Source organism: Nipponia nippon, unplaced genomic scaffold, assembly GCF_047370975.1.
Source record: "Nipponia nippon isolate SJK-2023a ecotype South Korea unplaced genomic scaffold, ASM4737097v1 scaffold_3, whole genome shotgun sequence".
NCBI lineage: Eukaryota > Metazoa > Chordata > Aves > Pelecaniformes > Threskiornithidae > Nipponia > Nipponia nippon.
Window position 1 is genome coordinate 54,783,302 of NW_028262347.1, and position 18,960 is coordinate 54,802,261.

The 18,960-nt window shown below is 48.3% G+C and overlaps 2 protein-coding genes across 2 annotated transcripts in view; one reads left to right on the plus strand and one right to left on the minus strand.

Annotated features, from left to right (window-relative positions):
- Nucleotides 1-12,818, minus strand: part of GSG1 (germ cell associated 1) — a 49,623-nt gene extending 36,805 nt beyond the window's left edge. Inside the window, exon 1 of the mRNA XM_087764885.1 lies at nucleotides 12,753-12,818. The gene's annotated coding sequence lies outside the window, so the exon portion shown is untranslated. The remainder of the gene's footprint in view (nucleotides 1-12,752) is intronic.
- Nucleotides 1,889-17,061, plus strand: EMP1 (epithelial membrane protein 1). The gene is made up of 5 exons (XM_009475265.2): nucleotides 1,889-2,061; nucleotides 13,379-13,496; nucleotides 14,392-14,494; nucleotides 14,602-14,742; nucleotides 15,335-17,061. Exons 2-5 carry the CDS (start codon nucleotides 13,419-13,421, stop codon nucleotides 15,496-15,498), a joined length of 486 nt encoding a protein of 161 aa, XP_009473540.1. The 5' UTR covers nucleotides 1,889-2,061; nucleotides 13,379-13,418; the 3' UTR covers nucleotides 15,499-17,061.
- The last annotated feature ends 1,899 nt before the right edge of the window (nucleotides 17,062-18,960 follow it).

The following is an 18,960-nucleotide window of genomic DNA, read 5'->3' on the forward strand; positions in this document are numbered from 1 at the left end:
CTCACACCCGGCTTGACAGGTATAGCAACAGGGATGAAGCCAATTGCTGGCAGGGTACCAGTGCTCCTCCAGGGCCACAGTCACAGCCTATGTGGCCTGTCCGGTTACTTTTCTTTACTCTGCTGGCTGGGCAGCAACATTTCCAGATGGAGAGCTAGGAAGCAACACTCCTGTGGGCAAGCTGATGCTGACACTGCAGAATCCTGCTGCCTCCCTGCGAAGCGTCTGATGTTGGCCATTGCCTGACACGGTCTTCCAGGTTAGAGAGCAATTTGTACAAAATGAGTTTGCTCTTTCTGGACAAATAACGCTTTGCCAGTCATGGGTCACTTCACACGCAACTTCTTAGGGGGCTCCACTGTTGTTGCCTCATGTGACTGTGTTTTAGACTCAGGTGTTTTGGCTGCTGGCTCTCAGATAAGCAATTCTGTGAGTGTGCAGACAGTTGCCCTCTGGCAGATGGGCAGTCACTTCCAAGCAGGTCTGGGGCAGAGGATGTTCCACCACAGCTGAACTCTGGTCCACGGAGTCTGCTTGGGACTGTGCACTCCAGTATTTTGTGTGGAGCTGAGCATCCTTCACTCCAATAAACTCTGCTGGGGCAACCGGGAAGGGCAAATGGACAGTGCAGCTCAATGCAAATGCCAGCTCCTTCTGCAGGGTAAGCAAACATATTTTCTTTTCCCTGGATATCATATTCATGTGTATCACCAAGAAGCACGTTCTAACCCACAGGTATTAAACACAGGCTTATTCCCATGGGATTGTCTGGGCACGATGTCTTTGCCCACCATATGTGTCATCTTTGCTGCTGTTTTATCCATAGCTGTGTTTTAAGCAGGTTGCTATAGTCTAAAATTAGACTAGACACATATCAATTACACCAGAGAGAAGGAATAATCTGAAAAATAGCAAGGTCTTTTAATCCGTGTAGACTTAAAAGAGCACTAGCTTTGTCTTTGAAATAAAGGCAATCCAGTGTCCTCCTTGTTAAAGTGGGAAAGGCCTTTGCCAGGTATTTTATCAGTATCTGCTTATCTCTTTCTGGGCCTCTGCAAAGACAGGCTTGATTCCTTGCAGTAGCAGATCACCAACTCTATCACAATATGGATCACATTTTAACCCAGGTGCTTTCTGACAAAATTCTTTTGCCCTTCACCCACTTCTCAAGCACATCCCCACTCAATCTTGCCCGTAGCATCCACAAGACAACTACACCAGTCAATTCTCTGCAAATGTAAAGGACTTATCTTTAGAGGTCTTTAAGATGACAAGAAATGCTGACCTCAGAAAACTGTGAATCACAGACTCCTTATTTCATCTTCCTTGCATGTTCTCTCTCTGTGGAAGCAAACCACCACCATCTAGCCAACTTGCTCCAGAGTCACCACCAGGCCAGAGCTGCATTTTGAGCATCTCTGCTCCTTGGTATATTCCTGAAAGTCTTGTCCATGCTAACCCCACAGGTCCGACTTACATCCCCCCATGCCGCCAACCTCGGCAACTTTTCTCTGTGCAGCACGGGGAGGGGATGTGGTGACTCACCCAGCCTCACCATGCCCCCTGCCAACCGGCTGTTTGTTTGAGTGATTGTATTGTTGAAGTCCCGTTGCCACATTTGTAACTACACATTTTTTTTTATGACAACCAGAAGTTTTATAAACAGATGCTGTTGTGGGCCTCTATTACTCAGCTGGATCAGCGTCAGTCGTTTTTCCAGGCTGCGGTCTCTGTACTGCACACTGAGTCAGACGCAGCCCTGCACAGATTTCTTTGAATCGCTGGTTTCCTCCCAGCGACTCTTGACTCCCTGCCAACAAAGCAGGGCGTAGCTCATTAATTTCCCCCCCCCCCCCCTTCTCCCTCTCTTTAAAGGCAGACTGATTCATAGTAACTCCTTTAAAACAGAGTGGAAAGACACCACCCTCCTGCACCACCAGAGGAAACTTAAACCACCACCAGGTCACTCCCCTTCACTACAGCTCCGCACTCCAGGACATCAGCACTGCAGCCCAGCACGCTCCTGCTCCCGCAGGTGCCAGGACGGCCCCAGCCCACACGGTAAGAGCTGTTCTTGAAAATCCTCAGCAACTTTTCTCCCTTGCTGGCAGCTGCTCCCCTCGCCCAGCAGCTCCAGCCTGCTTTTTTCCTCTGCTCCACCACTTCTCTTCAACTTGGCACACAAGCTGGTTACAGGACGCATTTTAACCTTTCAGCTTTTGCTTTGAAATCCAGCTGCGTTACGGGGCAACGCAACACTGCAAGGGGCCCCGGTTGCAACCGTAAAGTGCTGGCAGTAGCAATGTTCTTCTCGCCTCCAGGGCATGTGCAGCCAGGGCGCAGGCACGGGGCGCCCAACCTGGGCCAGCCCCAGCATAGGAGCTGCTGCACGCTTTTGGAGTGGCATTGTTTACAAACGCAGGAAAACGCCTGCTTGAAATTAAGGCTGCTGGTTCAGCATTTCTGCCTCTCACTCATATTTTTCTGTGTGTCTCTCTCCCCTCCATCGGTCGTTTGCCAAGCTTTAATTTAAAACAACAATGATCATTCCAAGTGAAGTCTGAGAGGCCCCAAAGGTTCAGGCTCTGGGGTACAATGGGAAGAAGCTCTCTTTTTCTGTTGGCGTTCCAGCTCCTGAGGCTGAAGCCAAGCCCCAGTTCTTAAGCAAAGCCACACAATGGGTAGAAATGCATGCTACACCTTCCTTAGCAGCACAGATCCTGGAATGGGGAGCACTGAGAGGCGAAGTGAGGGAGCGGGTGGAATTGCTAAGAGCACTGCGGGCTGCATGATGGGGTGTGGTGGGGGGAGGCACTGATGGGAAGCGTAGGATTGCAGAGACTGGCAATTTTCCCTATTCACCTGCCTTTTTCAATGCAACCTCCCCCTCCCTCCCTCCCCTTCTTCACCAGTACTCTCACTTCATCTGTCTGCTATGGTTTGTATCCTGCGGTCAAAACCCTGAACTATTTTTGAGGTCTGAGAAAGGGAGTGAAGCAAAGCAAGTTTGTTGGCACTAGGCTTTGGTTCCTGTTGCAGGAACCCAGCACGCCCCTGCACAGTTTCATGGGTCTGAAAGAGACTGAAACAGTATTTAGCCCAGTCCTGCTGGGAATGGCTGGTGCTCAGGCTGGTGCTGTGGACAGTTACTGTACGAATGGCCAAGAAGCTGAGCTGACCTTAACCTTACAGCAGAAGGATGGATTTTGTGAATTTCGAGGTGCCCTCTGGCCTTATTGCTTGTAGCTCGATCATGCAGAGGTGCCTCCTGCCTGAGAAATAGATGTGTTTGAGTGGTAGGGAAGCTGACTGAGGCAGTGAGTGTTTCCAGGGCAGTCAGCAATCAGTCTGGTTAAAAAACATTTTCAGAAGTTGTTGTTTACCACGATTAACAATTAAATCGGTTTGCAGGGAAAAAAATATAGTGCTGTGGCCACAGAGCAACTTTCACTCAAAAGCTTTGAATTCCTCAAGACACCTCTGAGAGCAACTTTGCCCATGAACTGCCCACTTGACGTTTCTGGATGGAGTGGGATTCTTTTCTGAGCAAACATACAAGAGGGAGCTGGGCATGAAGAGTGTGAAAACTTGGAGCCCATTAGCTATTCTGGCTATGATAACAGGGGTTTAAGTCAGCCAAATGCCTCCATCGAGCCCACCTCACACAGCTGCGAAACCTGGGGACTGTGTGCACTGAGAGAGTGTGGGATTAAAGGCAATTTATTTCTATTTGCTCCCTTGAGGATCAGCATAGGAAAAGGATCAAAACTGGGGTATCCTACTATCACTAACACAGCAGTGCCTGGAACCACACCCTGAAATGCAGCTCCTTCATGCGAAGAACTGCACACCCACCTAAGGAGTTCCTCCCAGCAGGCTCCCATGGAAGCCCCCCCCCCCAGCTATGACTAACCATTCAAGCACGTGGCACACAGTCCGAGCCATTCATCCTGGCTACCCTTGTGTAAGAGCTGGGCATCTCCACCAGGCACATGCCATCCCGAGGTAGACATCTGAGAGAGATGGAGTCGAGCCACACCCAAGGACACATTAATGGAGGAGGGACTTGGGATCTTGTGGAGAAACTCCCAGTTTTGGAGTGGGTGCCTGAGAGCTGCAGGGTTGCTAGTGTTCCCCAGTACCCTGCTGAGGACAGAGAGCTCTAGGCTTGGAAAACCGGCCCTTCTGGCCTAGCCAGTGGTCTTTGACTTTTGCAGTGTGCGAGTAATGCAAGTGCATGCAGGAATTACTGTTTGGTGGCCTGGGGTGGAGAAGAGATTGTATTTTGAAACAGTTCTGGGAGATCTGCTGATAATAGCCAGCATTTTTTGGGTAAAAGACCCACCTCGGGGCCTTCTTTATAATGAAACAGGGGAGATCTGCTGCAAACATGAATCCTTCTCTCTCTCTCTTCATCACTCTCCCAGCTGCAAGGCTGGCACATGGCACTCAGCCTGTGCCTGCTTGAGTTTCCTCAGAGCAAAAGCAGCAGAAGTGGCAGGGTACAGCCTGCTTCCTTAGCCCTGCCTGCTCCCACAGGGCTTCACAGGCCCCATCAACCCCACGTAATAGCCATGACACCCCTTCCATGGCACGTTGCCATTTGCTTACCACCTCAGTTACCTTTGGCTGCAGGACGGGTGATCTCCACTGAGTGCTAAGCCCGATGGTGAAGGGGGAGGCACCTGTGCTGGGATTTGCCCTCGGATACTCAAGTGCCCCACAAGGCAAGAAATAGCACTACTAGACCCCTTTGATCTCCATGGGCTCCTGTGCCTGTACCCTTCAATAGGGCGGTGACAGCACTGTCACCCAACACAACACAGGGCAGGCTGCAGGGCGTGGCACTCCTAATTTTTTCCCTTTTTCCTGTTCTCCTGCAAAAAAAGTAATTAAAAAAGTCTAAAAGATGAGATTTCTTTACTCTTCCTTCAAGGCAGGGAGAAGTAAGAGACCTAGAGGTGCTCTTTTACAACTCTAGAAGGGAGGGCAAGGAAGGGGATTTCCTATCTCCCCATCTGAAGATGGATCCTTAATACTTCATGAGTCTTTTCTGCTGAGGCAAAGCAGCGTGCAGAGAAAAGGAGGCTCTTCTCCATAGCCCTGCTCTTTTGACATCCCCTGCCAGGACGGATAACTAACTGGTAGCCACAGTGCTTTAATACTGGCCCTGAATAAATGTGCTGAAGCACCAGCTCAAATATGACTATACAGATCCTCTGTCAGAGCCAGTCCACACTCAGTCATCCCACAGTATGACACAGGGTCCAGCAGCAGTTCCCCATATCAGCTGCCCACAGGGAAATTTAGAGTGCCTCCTTTCTTAAGCTGCTTCCTGCTGTTACATTGCAGGGAGCACAGCAAAGTAGCACATCTGGGGGCTGCAATCTGGAGCATGATTTCTTCAAACCCCACTGGGAGAGTTTTGGAAAGTACCTCCTGAGTTAGAACAGCTAGACAATGAACAAAGGAAATCCTGGCCAAATTTGCAGCTCCACGCACCCTCCTCCTCCTGAACTGTTTGCAGCAGGGCAGAGAGTACATGGAAGCTGCTCTCTGAGTAAGACCAAATGTAGCCCATGCATTGTCATGATAAGGAGGGATGGATTAGGACAACTCAGCAACAGAACCCATGTTCCCCAAGGGAGTGACTGGTTTGCCAAGCTCATAATTAAGATCTATCCTCTTTCCCCTATGAAAACCAGTCTGTACTGCAGGACTGGGGAGACACCCACGGTGAGAGTCCAAGGACAGGTCCTGGGCTAGGTCATCTCCAGCCATGCAGAAGAATGCAATGAACTATGAGCATTGAAGTGGCTGACGGCAGGTGAGCAGTGACTCATGCCAAAGTCTCACTCCTGTGATGTGGGGCCACCTGGAAATGTGTTTGGATTAGAGGAAATCTGGGGCGAGAGCCTTTCCTATCCTTTTGCCCCCACAGGGCAGAGTCTGCTCAAGGAGATGAGTTGTGAAAGCAGCTGCCACAACTGGGTCCAGCATTCACATTCTTCTCATTCCTGAGAGACATCTCCCCTACTGGCCCCAGCAAGCCTCTGGAAGGGACAGTGAGAGCCATGGGGGCAAGAGGGAAGAGCTGCAAAATGCTCAGAGCAAGCTGGTCAGTGGGTTGCAGAAGACCAGCTTCAGGAACGTGGACCACTGCTGAAGGAAAGCTGGGCTCTGAGGCTGGCACAGCTGCTGATCGTGCTAGCTCAGGCAGCTGAGCCAACCTGCCTGCTAGCTGGCCTCCAGCAGCTGCAGCCAGGCCAGCGTGGTGTGCCCTGACAAGGGGAGTTCCTGATGCCTTGTGGAAAGCCATTTCTGCATGTAACATGAGCTAGAATGACCCTTATACCACTCTGCCAGGCCTTACTAATCACAGGTGTAAGAAGCCCTCCTGAAGCCAGGTGGGGCATTTTTCCTCGCAACCACCTTTACCCCACCCTGCACAAAGCACCGATGAACTCCAGGCTGCACGGCATCCTCTTGTTTCTGCTTCATACGCATGCTCCTGCTCCCCCCAGTCCATCACTCGTGCGCTGTGGGTTGAAAGGAGCTATCACACGATTTTGCAATTTAATACTGCACAGTCTTTTCCAAGCTGGCTTGCAGGAACAAGGACACCCTGGAGGCAGACTGGCCCAAGAGCTCAGACTCTTTAGATGTCTAAGTCGCATTGACCTCAGTGTCTCATGGGCTGTACTGACATGTTCAGAGGTTTTGCAGTCTTGAGAGAGAGGGATGCTATCATATAAGGAGCCACTTCTTTTTCAGAGTTACCCTCCCTTGAAAAAAAAAAAAAAGGAAGATCTTTACAAAACTGTCTATGTAAATCAGAGAACTGCAGTTTTAATTTAAAAATGCAGCCAAAAGCACAGCTGATATGGGGTCCACGGACCTTCCACCTCTATCTAAAGGCTGTTGCAAGGAAGAAAATCAGAAAGTCCCACCAGAAATGATCTGTGCACTTTTGCTCACACCACTCTGTAACCTGAACTTTGCTGTCAGAGCTGTCAGATGGTTTCTCCCACGTGGGCACTGTCAGTGTCAAAGTCGCACAGATAGATACATGCACCCATAAGGAAGCCATGCATGAGTAAGCACGTAGACAGACACACACTCACACATGCGGTTCAGCTCTGCTCACAGGGGAACCACAGGTGCACACTCCCATTCATAGAGGGAGCCACACAGAGCTGCGGATGCACACCCCTACACACACCACGTCATTGCCCAGACCGTCAGTCCTCCCACAAACGTTTCTCGCATATCTTGGCATCTTATCTGAACCCCTGCAAGTCCCAGCAACTCCCGTGTCTAATTAGCCCACCTGGGGACCATCCAACACACTAAGGGGTGAGGGTGCTCCCCATCGTACCTCCAAAGGTGCAGAGGAACACTTCTGTGCTTCCATTAGCTCTGAGGTCCCCTTCCCCACCCCTCCCTCTTACTCGCTGCCCATCAGTCCCAGCCCTTCCTTGGCGTGCCTAGTGTGAGGAGTGACAGTGTCTTCCTCCAGCAGTGGCTGCTGGCTGCCTGCCAGGCCCCAGGCAGCTGTCTCTTCCCCTTCCTACTACCAAGTGAGCTTTGGAGTTTCTGTTGATGTTGAGCGCTCGAGGGTGGTTTCTTCTGGAGAAAATGCCAGTTTCTCACTGTCTGCTCTGGAGCTCTGATATTTCCCCACTCTCATATGAATCACGAGCACGAGAGCTGGAAAACCCTTGTGTGTCATCTTTTGTGACTCCCCCTTGCATCTCTCGGAGAGTGGAGGTTTGTTACCAAGGGTGGATTCTTGAGGACTTTGTCTGGCCCCACAAGAAATGATTCACATGCTGGGGCTTTACCACTCCCCTGGGAAGGCAATTCCCCCTGATGCCTTGGAGACCAGGGAACGCTTCCTAAGAACCAAACAAAATCTTCCATTTACTTAAGCTTATTTTCAGTTGTAGCCCCTCAGGCTGCTCTACACTATCCTTTTGGTTAACATTCATCTGCTACTCTTACAGCCTCACTGTACCCCATGTCGTCACCACAGCCACCACCCATGCACACACAAAATCTTCTCACTACCATAAACCAGAGGCTCCAAAGGTCTCCATGTGCCCATGCACACCTCCTGCCCAACCCTTTTCCCACACATGTGAAATGTCTTTCTAGAGGCACCAGCCTACTCATCCACATGTCTATAAAAAGCATCTGACTTGTAAATTGAGTCAGGCCGGTCTGTCAAAACCGGGTTGTCAACAGCAGTGCTGGCATACAGTGATTTATAAAAGTCTGGAGTCAGCAAGGACTCTGGATTCAGCTGGATCTGAAGGAAGAAACAGAGAAAAGGGTGAAAGCAAAAAGATCCTCCCTTGTGGTTGTTTACAGTTGTCATGAGCTTTCTAGTAACAATGTGATGGGTCCAAAGTCACCATGCCACCAGAATATCACACAGATCTTCACATCTTTGCATCCTGCCAAATGACCCTGGGCACGATGAGGACTCATGCTCATATTGCACACAATGACAAGGCATGCAGTTGTAGCAGGGATAAGATGCAGTCAGGGCCTCAGATCAGTCAAAAGGCAGATCTACAAATTCTGCAGAAGGTTTTATCTCACCCTGAGCTTTCCCTTACTGGTAGCATCATGGCAGCATTGCTATTTGTAGGTTGGCTTTGCACTGAGGAACGTATCAGTGACAGAGGTGGCAGTTTGTGGCTGTCTCAAACAATATCAAATAGTTTTTATCTGCTGTCCTGTCCTATCCAACTTTCCCCTTCTTTCCCTAGTGGCGTTGGCCCTGTTTCGAACCACCAGTATTCCTGGTGTGATTCTGTGCCACCTCAGACAGTGGCCAGGTTCACGTACTTTCTCTAAATATTGGACCTCCTACTGTCACCATCAGAGAGAGCATACTGGGTGAGACACATCACTCACCTGACTTACTACTGCATTGCTTATATTCTGTGGTGGCAGCTGGGGAAGGCAGAATTTCTTTCATCTCAGTTGCTTTCAATCTATGGAGATTTTTGTTGACATTCTGGCCAAAAGCATTTGCTTTTCCCCTGAAATGCCATCTTTCCCTTGTTGAGAAACTGAATGTATCAAACCCAAGGGATTTCAGCTGAAAACCTGAGTTTTAGAGGAGTGAGAGGTCACCATGGTGCTCACAGGGGGTGCAGTTTAGATGTCCTCTGCTCCCTGGACACTAGAGGCTGCTATAGGCTATTGGCTGAGTTCTCCCCTCACCCAGCATTACTCACAGTACACCTCACCAACTCACCCTGGGAGAGGAAGTCCCAAGCAGGAACCTCAGTTCAGATAGGAGAATGGGAATGGAAGCCAGATGAGCTACATCCCTTAGGAACACTTCAGATCTGAAATATTTCAGATTTAGTTGAGAGTGCTCTGATTTTTCACCCCAAACCACCTGATCATTCCTGCAGAAACATCTTGTACACTTCACCTCCACTCCTTTCACAGCAGTGCACTTTCTGCCAGAAGCAAAGTACCACTACCTAATCTTGCTTACCCTCTTGAGTAACCTACTCCCTATATTTGAGGAACTATACTGTTGGCCTTTGTCATATCTCCAAGTGGCACTTTGCATTTCATTCTGATGCTTTGCTAAGCAGCAAACCAAGAGCAAGGACTCACTTCTCCAGATCGCCCTCCAGACAGAAGGATCCAAAACACTTAAGTAGACAGAGGGGCGATATGGGTGGCTACACTTTGCCTGCACAAGAAGACTTTGTCTTAGTTTTTAATGCATAATGCTTGCCTGCTTAAACTTGAACTAGGGTGCAGCAGAGCTATGTGTTGCTCCCTAAAATGTGTACTCCTGCAGGGTCAGAGAAATAGTCTCTATAGAGATAAGAGTCTGTCATACTTATCTGTAGGCTTTTTTGTGCTGAAGGCTGCTATGGTGATTGTTATTCATGGTTACTGTTGGTGTGGCTTGTTATTTCTCCTCATCCATCATCCCAGGAAAAGGAAACTCAGTCCACTGTCATCAGTGCAAGATCTCTTTAATCACACAGGCTGTTCAGCAGGTGCATGCTTCTTCCCCACCAGCATGTCCTACCTCAGTAGTCATTCTACTTTCATGTCTCAGCTCTGTTTTTCTTGGCTTAGCTGGGGTCTCTCCTCTGGAACACGTGCCAGGAGGCTCAATGCAGGACTCACAACCTCGTTGCTTGACTGGTTCTTGAGAAGAAGTCCTAAAACTGAGAGTGTCCTGAACACTTGCAGGGTTAAATAGTTGTGGTTTTGAGAGCTTTGGGGTGAGTCAGTGGAAAAAACTGGCAGCTCTAGGAAGGCTAAGACTGACTCATAGCCCAAGAAGAGCCTGAGGAGCTCCAAATCCAGCTGCAGTTTAGGTAGGGGAATGGAAGAAAAGGCATTTGCATGCAATTGTGTCCTATTGCTCCAGCAATGTGACCCCACCCTGTAGCGGAGACAGATGTCTCACACTTAACAAATGGAAAGAGTGTCCTGTCAGTCACCAATGCTCTGCCAGCTTCTCTGTCTAATGGGAGGAAAAGTCCATGCTGTGCCGTCAGAGACAGAGATGACTCTATTTCAGTGCCATTCATTCACCCACTGCTCCTTTGGAATTGTTCTCTAGTGTTTTATTTAAAAGGCAGGGAGAGATGAAGGAAGGGGAAAGTGAATGAATAGAGAGGGAGGCTTGTGCTTTAAGTCACAGAGAATCAAAACTAAGCTGTGAGTACATATCCCCGGGGGAGGATTTGATAGCGCATGTATTCAGGGAGAGGTGCTGACGTTCTCAGGAAGTAGATGCACTGAAAGCACCTGAACTAACAGTACTCTCAAGCAGTGTGACAACAGGGCAGAAAAAGCAAAGGGAATAAAGGATTTGTTTTTTTCTTAGCATATTGGTCAAAGTTCTGGGCGTAGGGTTTTTTTTTTACATTGAAAAGTAACATCCCTCATTTTCATTTTTGAACGCGAACAGAAGATGCATTTAAAGGGACTATTCTAGTCTTTTAGGGTGTCATGAAAGTAGGTTTTTAGTCTTTCAAGTACAGGGCTTTTTTGAAGGTCCTCAAAACTAATCGGCAAAAAAACTGCTGAATTCGTTTTTAAAGAGGCCATGGAAAAATACATCCATCTAAGAAAGAAGGAAGTTTAGCCACTGTTCAGTAAAGGCAAATTTCAGAGCAGACAAATTTGCCACAATTTGGTGTATGCATACCAATACACTATGGTGGCAAGAGCACTCATTACAGTTTGTGTAAGAACCAAGGTAATCAGAAAAAAGGATGACAAGTAATCAAAGGGATGGGAAGATTTGACTCAGAGGCTCCATTCAAGGCACCTGCTGCAGATATGTAACTTAGTCATGTCAACAGCAATAGTTTCTCAGCTCAAGGTACAGTGGTGATACCCATATCGGTTGCCATCCAGCATTTTGAAACCCTCGTTCCTTTTGCAGTCAATGGAAAGAAGGGGTTTAATGCTTAGGTCAAGTGTGTTCATGTGGTAGCCTGTATATAGTATTGAGAACTTGGATTTTAGTGATGCTGAACTCAAATGACTGTCACTGCAGTCAGAGAAGAATTCCTAAGAAGGCTGTACTTTCTCCAAGATCATCACTAAGGGAAGTACTGTGACAAGAGAGGGCACAGTGACCAGGCCATCCATGCAAATCAAGCCCTAGAGTATGAGGAGTTTGCTAGGACACCCCAAAGCAGACAAGCAAGCCTGGCCCATGTTTAGCAAGTCAAGGCTAAACAACTTCAGAGAGTTCTCCCAGGTGAAGGAAACCTCACAGTGGACAAGTTCTTGCTGAGGAGATAGGACCAGTCACCAAATCTAATCTGTCCTTCTAAGGAGTGGCCTCATGTGGGTGGGAGGAGTGACTTAACAGAGCTGGTTCCTTGAGATCCTGAACTCAGGGAATTCCTCCTGGTCATCAGCTAATGCTGAACTGGACAAAGAGCCACTGATGGAGAAGCCTGTCTGCCCGCTGTGGTTTGGGAAACTGTATCCAAAGCAGTGCAAGGAATAGCTGCAGCGCTTTACAGGAATACACTCCCACACATGGCCACAATGAGAGGAAAGACAGGAGTGGAGAAGGTGGAGTCATTGAGTAAAAAAACCCACATTACAAAGCCTTTTGTTACAGTTTGCTTGGAAGACATCATAAAGTATAATTGTGTTGTTCCATGACAATGTTACCACACCCTGTACAAATGGTGACAGAATCAAAACTTACCTGAGTCGCCTGGACCAAAATAGCTTGACAGCCAACATTAATCACATACTTGATACTGCTCTTCAGTACCACTTCAGTACGAGCACTACCAAGAGAAAGAGCAACACATCCCTGTGAGTGGATCCAGGAAACTCTTCTGCCTGATTTCTGTGGCTATACTGCACGATTACTAATAAATGCCTGGAAGGAGAGGAAATATGCTCACTCACTTTGTGTGAATTGTCTGCACTCACCCTCAAAGCTTACATCTGTTGCTTGTATTTCGCATTTTCAGGGAAGAAGTCAGCAGCCTTGATGAACAGTGTCATGAGAGCTATCTAAAGAACATTGCCCTCCCTTTCCAATCACATGTTCATCAATGACATGGAATCTTACAAAAAGTAAAAGCTTGCAGGGTAGAGAGGCAAAAAACCCCAAAACAATCCAAAGAGGAATTTGCATTACAAGAGAATCTTATTGCAGTAATAAAGTGATCTGCATGCCTCAGGTTTCAAAAGGGATACAGGCAGTTTTCATTACAAACCTAAGCATCTTCCTCTGCCCCAGAACACCTCAGTGGCATTTCTGTTCTGGTTATTCTGTTCTTCACATAATGGAGTGGGCCATTGAGTAGGGGTAGCCCCCCCAGTTCACTCTCCACCGCTGCTCAACACCTGATGCACCCAGGAACACACAGTCCTCCACACCACCTGTCTGTGTCCCAGACCGGCTGGAGGAGACTGTTCTTCGAGAGGGAAAGGGAGAACAGGAAGAGAAAATCTTTCCTGACCTCTGTGAATCCTGTGGGCAAAAACTCCTCTTCCTGGAGTGTAGGCCTGGAGTATGTAATTTTTACTTTACATAACCACACACCAATTTAAGCAACTTGTGTATGTACTCAGGCTATTTTTAAAATGCCCCCAAGCTAACTACCCCTGCTCTACATCTCCTCCCAAACTGGTTTCCTTACCTCCAGGCTTTCTTTAACCTCTTGAGCAACTCTCTGGCAGATTTTGACAAAGGTTTTAGTGATTTTTTTTGTGACTACATGATTCCAGAATGGATTTAAGATCAACCTGTTTTCTTGCATGTAAATAAAGGTTATAGTAATGCTATTCTTTGATTCAGCCCTTCCCTTCACCTCCTCCCTCTGTTCTTGTTCTCCTCCAGATCTCTCTGTATCGGTGACACCACCTAGAAGGGATCAAAGATGTTGGTGCTACTGGCTGGTATCTTTGTGGTTCACATTGCCACTGTTATCATGCTCTTCGTCTCCACCATTGCCAATGTAAGTAGAGACCACCCTGGATGAGACACAGCTGTTGCCTTCTGGAGCAATAGCTAACCCTTCATACGGCTGGCAGGGGGACAGGTGGGTGGGTGCTCAGGTCTACAGGTGAGAGACACCTGCTCATGGCCATGAGTAAACATGAAGCAGTGATGGGTGTGCTCAGAGAGCAGAAAGGCAGCCTCTGCCTGTCGTCCTTTGCTCCCAAATCCCAGAGCCAGCAGCACCTCAACACTTTTCATCCAAGAGGAGCAGGGGAGATCAGCAGATGACAGCTCTGAAGCGGTATTTATCATCCCATCTGGCGGCCTGGCTGTTGCACAACTGGGCGCCCTCCCATGCCTGTCTATTTTGACGGCAGCAGCCCGCTGCTGGGGGCTGGGGGGACGCCAGAAGCGGAGCTCCCGGTGCTGCTCCTGATGGAAAGCCCGAGCAAGGGGATGCAGCCGGGCCCCCCGGCCGCCGGGGAAACCCGGGGCGAGGGTGACCCCTGGCGGCTCGGCGGGGGCGGCGCGGCCGGGGTCTCCCCGCGCCCCCCTGCCCTCGCTGGGGCGGATTCCGGGAGCCCCTCGCACCCGCCTCGGCAGCTTGCTCGCCCCACCGTGCCCTCCTGCCGCCTCGCACGGGGAGAGGGGGAGGATGATCTGAGCGATTTCCCCCCGATCACGGGAACAGACCTCCCCGGTGTTTTGCCTGGACCCGATGCCTCCTGGCTTTGGAAGCCTGCGTCATCTCCCACCGGCTTCAGCTGTTCATCTGCTGCTGACACGTGCTGGCTTTTTCAGCTCGTGGCACTTGGACTACTCTTGCTCCCCTTATGGTTTAGTCTGACAACTGGCCAGAAGAGCAAGGAAGCTCCTCTCCCCCTTGACGCAACTCTCTCATCCTGTTTCAGGTTTGGATGGTGGGTTATTCCAACCTAGGAACGGCCTCATCGGGACTCTGGCTACTGTGCAACAAGACCTGCGAGCAGCTGCCAGTCAGCAGTCGTGATGAGGGTAAGTTACATCTGCATTTTCATTGTGGTGATGAATTGTAGGAGCTCGGTGCACAATACCAAGGTTGAGTCCTGACCTTCTCAAATCTATTCCCTTTGTGTTCACAGCGTCCCTCAAAGCCGTGCAAGCCTTCATGATCCTCTCGATCATTTTCTCTGTCATCGCGCTTGTCATGTTCATTGTCCAGCTCTTCACCCTGGAGAAAGGCAAACGTTTCTACGTGACTGGAGCCATCATGCTGGTTTGCTGTAAGTACATGCGCCTTGCGATGGTTCTGCACGCGTCCCACTGCCTCTGCAAGCAAAAGTAGCTGCACGTATTTGCCACACATGGCCATCGGGGAGGTTGTCAGCCAGTGGCTCGTTTTTTTGATAAAACAAAGCACTGAGGAATTGGAAAGTTTTGGGGTTTTTTTACTGTATATAATGAAAATATTTTCAGATTTTCATTAGAAAAGCCCAGTGGGTTTTGCAAAATACCTTTGAAAGACTACAAAAAGGATTCAAGTATTGTGGGGGGCAGGGGAATAAACAGTTAGACAGCTACTGCTCATGGGATTCAACACGTACCACCAAACTGTCTGCAGATCTTATTACTGATTTCCTCCTGACAAAGGTTTATTCCCCATGGCACCCACTAAACAAGCCCCAAGTGTCCTATGTCATCATGTCTGCAAGAGAAATTCTCCACAAATAAGCCTAATGGGCAGCAGCCCCTCTCTCATATGGCACAAGACATGCATTACAATCTCAGGGGACAACAGTACTTCAGAAGTCCTGCAGCAATGCTGGTTTCTGTGCATTTTCCAACTCTCTCTCTTTTCCCCCTTCCTTCCCACAGGGTTGTGCATTCTGATTGGAGTCTCCATTTACACAGCTCGGTTCACAGGCAAGGTGCCCGAGTCCACAAGTTCTCACCATGGCTACTGCTTCATATTGGCCTGGATCTGCTTTTGCTTCAGTTTCATCATCGGCATCCTCTACCTTGTTCTTAGGAAAAAATAGGGCTGATGGGAGTCCAGGGGAGAGGGTTGGCTACTGGGAATGGGGAAGAATTGCTCTGCTGAGAGAACTGTTGGGCCAATAGACAGAAACAGCCACCATCATCACCACTGCCACCACCACAGAAAAATCACTAACAAAGCTAGAATCCTCAGAAACTCCTTCACCAAAGAGAGGGAGAAACAGCTCCAACTGATCTAGCACTCCTGGGGCTGTTGCACCAGAAATCTGCAAGTGACCCAGACAGCTCTTCTTTTCTGCAAAGTCACATCATACCTTCACAAAGCTTCAAGCTCAGCAGTGATGATAGAAGGGCGCCACAAAAACAAGGGCTACATCTTTTTCGCTTCCTACAGCCCTTCTCACCTTCGGGCGTGCCTTGTGGGTTGGGCAGTGAGGCTTATGACCCTTTTTTTTGTCCATTGAAACAAATGGGATGGGCCTTTTGTTACATTTTTTTAAATATATATATATATATGCACATATATGTGAAAGTTAAAGACATTAAATTGAGAAGCAATCCAATAGAAATCAGATTAAATTTGTATTAAAATATCTACAGAAATAAGGCAGCAAATTTTTTTTGCTGTTCTGTTTACTATTTGACATTCCCATGGTTGAATCAGATGCAGGTAGGAAGGGCAAATATACAGGTGTGGATGATAGAGAGAGAGGGAGAGAGACAGGGGGCGGGGGGAAGAGAGAGAATGGGGGTGAAAATACACAGGGGTTCCTAATTACAGAGGATGCAGTTGCTCAATGATGCACATGCAGGGAGGGAATCATCTGGGGGTGTGTCTACACTCAAATCTTCTGTTCAGCTCCAGAACATAGCAACAGCACTGCAACATCGCAGATCTTTACTGAGACAAGTACTTATCTGCAGGCAGGGTTTTTTTCCCACATAGTCACCCAGTACATGGTATTAATTGAGAGCCCCACCTTGTGACACAGCTCATCTCAAAGGCAGATGATACTGGTTAGCAGAGGAAATGTATTCTCTAATGAGAGATTACAAGAGAGGCAGGGCTTGTGAGTTCTGCTTCTTGCTGCACAACCTTAGGCCAGTCACTTAACCTGGTGCTTTTCTATCTGCCAAATTCTTCCATAAAACTACACCTACCTCCCAGGGTTGCTGAGAGATTTTGAGTCCACTGTGTAACACAAGGTCCCCAGGCTGGCATGGGAAAGTAAGGCATTGGTACTGCTGCAACCCACAAATTTCTCTCCATTCAAAGAATCTCAGTCACAAGTGGCATTTGTAAGGGACAAGAGGTCAAAACTTCCTGTGACTCCATCCACAACTAAAAGGCAGAGAGTATAAAAAAACATGCAGGTGCAGATTGTGCATGGATGCTATTTACCTCTCTCTCTCCCTCTTTCTCGCTCTTTCTGTTACAATTTCTTCTTATGTAGACTTTATCAATTTGGTGGATATATTCTAGTACTGTATGTTGCTGTTTCATTAACAAAGGTTATTTCATATACAGTCATTGTAAATATTTTGAAATGCATATTTTTAACTTTGAGGGTATAAAAATAAAATCTGATTCCCTTTATTATAAAGAGTTCTGCTCTTGTTTTTTTTTTTCATTAGTGTTTCAGATACTTGTTAACGAAAACATTTGCTGTTCTCACTGAATCAAAGCTCATCCCTTTAAGATGATGCAGAAATACCACATTCTCTTGCTTGCCAATATATGAGATTTCCTGTTCTGGAGGGGAGGAGGAAGCAGAACAACTCTCAGAGCTCCTGTTTCAGGCTCTCTGCAAGCTCAAGCAGATAGTGTGAGCAATGGCAACACTCAGTCCCAGACCCAGGCTTTGCTTCACACCCAGGAGAGCTGGAGATGTACTTTCTCACTCTGGCAGAATCTCACCTCTGTGGAAGCTGGTGCCTAAGATGCTGCAGGATTTTTTATACCTTAGAACAACCCTAAGCACAAGTGAGCCCCAAAGCAAAATCACTGAGATGTTTGCCTGTGCCACGTGAGTTGGTACAGCTGTTGTCTCCTTAGAGTTTTCTGGTCAAACACCTCAGCAGCTCTAGAGCTTGAGCAAAGAGTCCAAAGCCCAGGGCACAGGCAGATCTCAGCAACTTGGGGCACAATCCTGTGAGCTGTGAGGTGAAGTAAGGCCTAGTGGGAATCAGGTGGGTAGGAAATTTTTCTTTATCAATTAATCCGCCTTAGGGATAGCTAAGACACATGCTAATTGAGGGCAGAATGGTGTCATGAATCTTTAGGAGCTGAAGTTTCACCAGAGAAGGACCTCATACACAGCAGGGTGTGGGAAGGCTCATGGTGTGCAATGGGTGGACACTTGTCTTGGTCTCAGGAGGTTCCAGGAGTCCTGCTGTGCCTTATCCTCCTGGCACTCCTATAAGTGCAGGGTAACCAAAGACCAGTCAGGCACTGGGGACAAGGCTCCTCTGGCTACAAGCTAACACTGGCAGGTGAGACATGAGCCAGTGGCTGAGGTGGGAATACTGGGGGATGTTAGCCAGGGAGCTTTGCAGGAGCACACCCACTGCTAGGCTGGTATCCGTGCCCTGTTTCTAGCACAGCACAGATCACATGTGACAATATGATACCTTACAGGATGACAAAGCAATCCCAACTTTGTTGGGATGCCCAGGACAGGTCACAGGAAATGGTCTCAACTTTTGAACAATGGTGTCCAGCAACCTTTGTCTCACCACAAACTGTTGTCATTGGCAGCTCAACAAGGATAGGAAGGCTACTGGACACTCCGGTCAGCTTGGTTTGCCTGAAAAACCACTTGGGCTTTTAAAGGATCAGTGCCCTAATCTACTGTTGGAAAAAATCACTGGGTCCTCTGGCATCTGGCAAACCTGGTTGATCTAGTCCCTGAAGTATAACCCATTCCAAATGAGACAGTCTTTGCTCCACATCTGGTAGTTCCCACCGCCATCTTCTGAGTCCTGTTACATTAGGGGCTGGCAGGTAGGGCATTACATTGGGCGCTGGCAGGACAGAACATACCAAACAGAAAAGCAGATGCCAACAAAGATTAATCGATTACAAAACAGAAGGAAGCAGAAAAGGATAGGAGCAAATGGCACTATTGGTTGTGTCATATGATGGGTGTTTGCTCAAAAATCTTCTTCAACACAGCCTGAAACAACACTGAGCCAGAGCCACGCAGACTGTGAGACACAAAGTCATGGCACTCCTGCAAGAGCCATTACAGGGATTTCAGTGACCAAGCCTCACAAGGGCCAGGACCAAAACTGATTCCATTACTTCACAGCAGAGTCCTTGCAGTAGGAAGAGAAGCCTTTGAAGAGGAGAAGCAGAGAAACACAACGATTCCTATGCCTGAGACTCCACTGCACAGCAAAGGAAGGATTCCCCCTCCCTGGCCCTTTTTCTGCAGGTCACATTGCAAGGAGAAAGGGTTTTTCCATAGACAAACAACTGACTAGTTCAGGGCATTTGGCTA

Bases quoted from the DNA above. Each gene is read 5' to 3' on its own strand.
- EMP1 (XM_009475265.2), top strand. From the start codon at position 13,419: ATGTTGGTGCTACTGGCTGGTATCTTTGTGGTTCACATTGCCACTGTT. The intron at 13,497-14,391 runs GTAAGTAGAGAC...ATCCTGTTTCAG, and splicing joins TCGTCTCCACCATTGCCAAT to GTTTGGATGGTGGGTTATTC. The intron at 14,495-14,601 runs GTAAGTTACATC...TTGTGTTCACAG, and splicing joins AGTCAGCAGTCGTGATGAGG to CGTCCCTCAAAGCCGTGCAA.